At 38.7% G+C, this 6,879-nt stretch overlaps 1 protein-coding gene across 1 annotated transcript; it reads left to right on the top strand.

Annotated features, from left to right (window-relative positions):
- si:ch73-43g23.1 (uncharacterized) lies at positions 1–5,279 on the top strand. The gene is made up of 4 exons (XM_053505963.1): positions 1–27; positions 1,671–1,792; positions 2,342–4,449; positions 5,265–5,279. Exons 3-4 carry the CDS (start codon positions 2,461–2,463, stop codon positions 5,277–5,279), a joined length of 2,004 nt encoding a protein of 667 aa, XP_053361938.1. The 5' UTR covers positions 1–27; positions 1,671–1,792; positions 2,342–2,460.
- The last annotated feature ends 1,600 nt before the right edge of the window (positions 5,280–6,879 follow it).

Here is a 6,879-nt window from a genome sequence, read left to right as displayed (position 1 = left end):
AAATTCACCAAGCACACAGACCTCGAGGTGGGAATCTAACCCAGAGCCTGGAGGTGCAAGGCAACAGTGCTAAGTACTAAGCTAATACTAAGGAGTATGATTTCTAACATATCATTTGTATAATTATAATTTGTATAAATATAACTGGCTTAAGATGATAATTTCTACATTACATCAAATAACGACAGTTTAAGACATACTGTATTTGTTTTCATCAGTACTTGGACTAATACCGTGCCAAAAAAACTTCCCAACAGTGTTTGACTGATAGTACTTAGTTAGTAACCTAGTAACCTAGTAACCCAGTGTAAGGATCTATGTTTTCCATCAATAATGGAAACCACAAAGCACTTTTGTAAGTCGCTCTGGATAAGAGCGTCTGCCAAATGCCTAAATGTAAATGTATGTAAATCTAATGTAAGTCCCTGGTTTTTGACCATAACTGCATCTACTGTACATCTCTAACAACTAAATTTTGTTTAACTGGCTTTTGAAACAGATCGGAAAAGCAAGAATCTATTTTTTTTAAATGAGGTTAAAAATCTGAAAATCTAAATTGACCAGTGCGTGGTAGAGCAGACACCAAAATATGCAGAGCAGTGTGGCCTCCAGGACAAAGGTGAAAACCAGTGATGTACATAGTTATTGTAAAGCTAGCGAACATTCACATGGGCTAACTAGCTGTGCGTAAGTAACTATTTGACAATTACAGTACCAGTAAAAAGTTTGGACACCCCTTTTAATTCAATGTATGATTCAACTATGAAATAACACATATGGAATTAAGTAAGAACAACAACATCAACAGTCAGTTGTTATTTTAAGACATAAAGGTCAGATGTTCTGGAATAGTTCTAACAAGAAGAGTATTGTCAAGTGCATTTGAAAAACCCATCAAACACAATGATGAAACTCCTTAATGAAGACCTTCCTAGGAAAGCAAGACCAAAAGTTACCTTTGCTCCAGAGGAGAAGTTAATTTAGATTTACCCGCCAATTAACAAACAGCACCTCAGATGGGAGCCGTTATAAAGAATTTAAGAGGTAGCAGATACATCTCAATATCAACTGTTTAAAGTAGATTAACGCATATTTTGGATGTGTTTAGCATTGTTTTACGATGTACTGTAGAAAGAAAAAAAATCAGGAAGGATCATGGAGTTAGAAGGTGTGTCCAAACTTTTGACTAGTACTCTATATTAAGGTCATCTCTGGTAAAAAAATAAGTCTAAACAGGAATCAGTCAGATACGCGTTGGGTTAGGAAAAATCTCCAGAAATCATGTTTGTTGCAAGATATCCGATTGAAGGATCACAATGTAAATGTGTTACTTTCTAGTAGGTGCTTTCCTGCAAGGATGGAGCTATAATTAGTGAGGCCCTGTGACTGTTAGCTCTGCGTGTCAGATTGCAGCTTGCTGTATCTGGACTGGTGTAGCACCTGCTGCTAGTTGTAACACTCTATTTAGCTTAGCACAGGATACAGAGATACAGTACAGCTTAAACTGTATTTTAAAAAAAGCAAAATCAAGTTGGGTTTTCCGTGTGTGTGTGTGTTTGTGTGTATGTGCTTGTTTTTATAATGAACAAAAACCCACCACTTTAGCAGGATCAGGTCACGTTGGAGCTACATGGAAGCAGCCTGAAGCTTTGGTGGATATTCTTTTATAGGTTTATGGTGCTGGTTCAGGGGGCTGGACTTATCACAGTGCTCAGTGACCTGACTGGACGAAGGGTCGTTGTATCACACAGAAACGCAGATGACCTGTTGGAGCCTCATCTTCATCTCTGTGGTAGAGTGCATGTCTTGTGTCTGTTCTGTTACTTTGAGCAGGGGGTGTGCTATTCCATTCAAAATGGCCTGATAGCACCACAGTATAGCACCAGATGGCAAGTACGTATTTAAAAAAAATCATGTGATTTGAATGATGACCTTTGAATGAAATTATAACATATAGGTTCATGGTTTTTTTTTTGGAAATGATTCAAATCTAATTTGTGCACTAGCATGATTGGTGGTATATGATTAATGTGATCAATTAGACAATGTTTGGACACACATACTTTACATCTTAATAAAATCAAAATGGAAAAGAATTTAAGCAGGTTATTTGAAGGAACTCCAAATTTTCCGTGCGTTAATAAAATCATATAAAAACTGTTGGAAATACAGTATAATAAGATCTCTTACTTATAATATAGACTTACCATGCCTGTGGAGCAGCATAGAATTAGTAGTTTTGTTCATACAGAAAAAACCCACAATAGACATTAAGCAAAATGATATTAGCAATACCTTTTATTTCATGCTTTTTATGTACATTTGCATTTGATCTTTGCAGCACTCTCACCGCCTATGGTTTTCGAATGGCGAAGATGAAGCGATGCTGCGTTTCTAAAATCCATAGGCAGACCAAGACCAGTTAAGAAACTGTACCCTGTGCCTCGGAGCAAAAAGAAAATGGACAGCTGGGTTCTAGAAGGAGATAGCTACTCGTTCCTGCGCAGTGCTCCACGTAACTTCAACCTGCCGCACCAGGATGGGCCCAACCGTGTGGAGATCTTTGACATCACGAATATACAAAGTCATCGTAGCGCCATATCTGAAACGACTTGCCTTTGTGACATTTTTGGGGACGACTCTGAGTCTCCATCTCTCTCAAGCAGCCCGGCCTCTGCCTCTTTCCTAAAAAAGGACACAGACGAACAGTTACCAGTAGAGGATGTGAACGATTCATCAGGTTCTTACCATACAGCGAATGGGTCGGAGCACCTGAGTGACGGGAGTGAGATATATGAGGACTCGAAAGACACAAAAGATTTAGTTTTATCTGAGACTCTGGAAGCAAATGTGCAAGCAAGTGATTTGCCTGCAGCTCATAAATGTGACGCACCCGCACCAATAAGAAATTGGCAAGTATCTGATTTGTCTCAGGACACCAACCTAACACAAGTTAAAAATTCATCTGACCACCAGCTAGCAACGTCGACGTCTGAATTTAGAGACACTAATATTAGAGTAACTGGTTCCCCACAGGAGATATTCTGCCTTGAGCTCTTATCTGAAAACAAGACTATTACAGACCAGAGTCATGCTACATCGTTTGAGCTTAGGAGAACTAATTCATCAGAGGAGATAACTACTTATAACCCAAAGCATATAACAAAGCAAGGAGATGCTTTTTCATCTGAGCAAAAGAAAAAGAATTCAGCAGAGAACATAATCACACCTGACTCCTCACTTGAAAATGGGATTATAATAGAGCAGAGGGGGACTATGACATCCGAGGTAAGGGAACCTGATACCGTACAGGAGAATACACATTATAAACAAAGCATATTTTCAGAAAACCAAACTTCATCCGAGTCTTATCCTAGTAACTTGACTTCAGAGGATTCTACTAAGGGGAATAATGATCAAGTCTGCTTGATTGAGGAGGGGGAAAAAATCTCTTTGCCTGATATTCTGTCTATAGAAAACAGCTTGCTTGTTTGTGGAATTGTACAAAGTGACACTTCTGTTGCTCTGACTAACGTTTCAAATGATGGCAGTGTCTTTACCTCTCTTCAGAAGGCTGGAGTTTCTGATCGTTCTGCCCAAGATAACACGCATGATTTGACAGAAATGTCAACTCCACTGGAACATGAGGATGTACCTAATGAATTGCCATATGCAGGTGCATTTCTATGTGACAATAAAGCAGGCATGTCAGATTTACCAGACCCTAACGGTGAACCTGTACCTGAATATATTGAGGATAACACAGAAGTAGATGTAGGATATATGCCTCAAGACATCAATATTTCTTCTGACACAAACAGAACTTTGTCATCCTTTTCAGATCCAAGAGAAGAACTGGTATCAAGTGTGATTAGTGAGGTATACACACCCTCTGGTCTTTCAGGGGATGTAAATTTCCCAGAGCTACCAGTAATAATACATTCACCAGTTGGTTTTACTATCTGCCCATCACCAGAACCAGAGAGCAATCGTTGGTCAGAAGAGTTAGCGTTCACTTCTAGAACCCCAGAAAGCGATTACAGACTTACACCTACAGACAAAGGTTCTGTTTCCTCATTTGATTCCAATCTATGCCCTACACCTGAGCCAAGAAGCATTAGTTCTACATCAGACAACAGACAAAATGTTATTATATGTGACCCGAACCCTGCAGCTTCGTCACTTGACCTGAGATCTGCAAGCTGTTCTCCTGAAATTCAAATAACGCCATGCAGCTTCCTGTCCTCTCAAAATGACTTTTCATCCCCGGATGAGGTCTTAGAACAACCCCATGATTTAGCTGGAATAATACATGCAGAAATGTCATCTACACTTCCTACAAAGGAGGCTGGAGATTTTTCTATTCCAATTATCTACAACCTTTCATCAGCACAGGACGCCACATCTAGCCCATCAACGATTTTTCCAAGAGATACTGTCTTCCCTGGTGTAAAGGAAAGATGTATTGAAAGCCCTACATTAAATATACTTCCCACAAATAAGATTACAAATATCTCATCTAACTTATCAATTTGTCCCTATTCAACCCTAACTACAGAGTCTCCTAATGTACACAAAATACCTTCAGTGGAAAGTTATATTTCAACCATGTCTTCTGCAAATGAGACCATCTCACCTGACTCCAACCTTTTCCCAAGCACAGAAGAACACATCTATAGATCACCATCAACATTAAGTATACCAAGAGACACAACATCTTCTGATATAGTGGAAACAGGATTCTCTGAAAGCTCCGTGTCACCAAGTCCCACCAAGGATATTGAAAAGAACGAGTTCAGCTCACCCACTTTACAGCCTTTATTGACAGAAGGAGGCATATCTAGACCACCATTAAATGTATGTACACCTCTACACACAGCATCTCCTGATGTAGATGGACTAATATGTGTAAAAAGCGCTGCATCAACTACACTTCTTACAAATGAGACTACAATTATGGCTGTCTTACCCCATTCCCCAACACTAGCAAATGTAAGTATAAGAAAAGATACAATGCTTCCTGATGTAGAGGAAACAAGATATCCTCAAACCCCAATGTCAACAATGCTTCCCATAAAGGAGATCACACCAATTCCACATATTTCGTCAAAAGAAGGAGGTAGTTCTAGATCTGTGTCTACTTTAAGTATTCCAGAAGATACGGTGTCACCAGATGTAGCAGGAAGATGTGTGGAAAGTTTTATGCCAACCATAATGCCTACAAATGAGACTACAAATATGTCCAATTTACTCATCTCCAACAGTTCGTCGACACTTAGCGGCATATCTAGACCTTCATCAAGTTTAAATATACCAATACAATGCAATACAGCATCTAATGTCGTAGATGGATTAGGATGTGTGGAAATTCCAACATCAGCTACAGCTCTCACAGACGAGAAAACAAATACAGCCAACTCACCAATCGACCCTTCATTAACCGAAGGCATATCTAGACCACCATCAAATTTAATTATCCCAAGAGATACCATGTGCCTTGATGCAGAAGTGACAAAATACCCAGAAGGATCAAATGAGATTTCCATGAACAAGATGACAAATATGGCCATCTCCCCCATCTTTGACCATTCAACAGACGAAGAAACATCTAGGCCAGCATCTATTTCAATTGATGTAGATTTATTAAGATGTGTTGAATGTCCAACATCATCCATACTTCCACCAAATGAGGCTCCAAACATGGAAATCTTACCTGTTTTTAATATCTCACCAAATATCTCACCAACTGAAGGATGCCTATGCAATCCTCCGTCAACTTTGGGTATACCAAAAGATACCATGTTTCCTGAAGTAGAGGGAAGAAGAAACCCTGAAAAATTAAATGAGATTCCCATAAATGAGATAACAAATATGAACATTTCACCCCTCATCTCCAATCTTTCATCAACAGAAAGAGAATTATCTAGACCACCATCTTTAAATATATCAAGAAATACATCATCTACAGACGTAGAAGCATTAAGATATATAGAAAGTCCTACATCAACCATTCTTCCAACAAACGAAGTTTCAAATATGGGCATTTCACCTGTCTTCAATATTTCATCAACTGTGGAAGGCTCATCTACTTCACCATCTTCTTTAAGTTTACCAAGAGTTACCATGTCCTCTAACATAAAGGAAAGAAGACACACTGAAACATTAATTGAGATGCCCATAAATGAGACAACAAATTTGCCAAATTCTCCCATCATCTCCAATCTTTCATTAACAGAAAAAGAAATATCTAGACCACAATCTATTTCAAATATATCAAGAAATACGTCTACAGATGTAGATGCCTTAAGACCAACATCCACTTCAATTGATGTAGATATATGTGTAGGAAGTGCTACATCAACCATTCTTCCAACCAACCAGGCTCCAAATATGGGCATTTCATCTTTCTTCAATATCTCATCCACAGTGGAAGGCTCATCTACTCCACCATTAGCTTTATGTTTACCAAGAGATTCCATATCCTTTGATGTAGATGGAAGAAGAACATCAAATGGGATTACAACCCTGGCCAGTTCAACCATGCTTCCAACAAACATTGCCATATCATCAATTGACAATTTTTCATCAACAGCTGGAGGCACAGTGCCTAGACAATCATCAAACTTAGGTTTACCAAGTGATTCTACATCTCCTGGTGTACAAGGAACAAGAGATGTTGAAAGATCAAATGAGGTTTCAACAAATGACAATAAAAGCATAGCTTCCAGCATGTCCAGCTTTGCAACACCCTTAATTACACTAACAGATAGAGTGTCTTGTCCTAAAACTAGTTATCAAAAAACACCTGACAGATTTAATGATTATATACCAACACCAGAATACACACATAATCACCTTTTAACTATAGTAAATGAGAAG

This window comes from Clarias gariepinus, chromosome 10, assembly GCF_024256425.1.
Source record: "Clarias gariepinus isolate MV-2021 ecotype Netherlands chromosome 10, CGAR_prim_01v2, whole genome shotgun sequence".
Lineage (NCBI taxonomy): Eukaryota > Metazoa > Chordata > Actinopteri > Siluriformes > Clariidae > Clarias > Clarias gariepinus.
Note: the sequence above shows the minus strand (reverse complement) of the source record. Positions and strands in the feature narration are given on the sequence as shown.

Bases quoted from the DNA above. Each gene is read 5' to 3' on its own strand.
- si:ch73-43g23.1 (XM_053505963.1), top strand. From the start codon at position 2,461: ATGGACAGCTGGGTTCTAGAAGGAGATAGCTACTCGTTCCTGCGCAGT.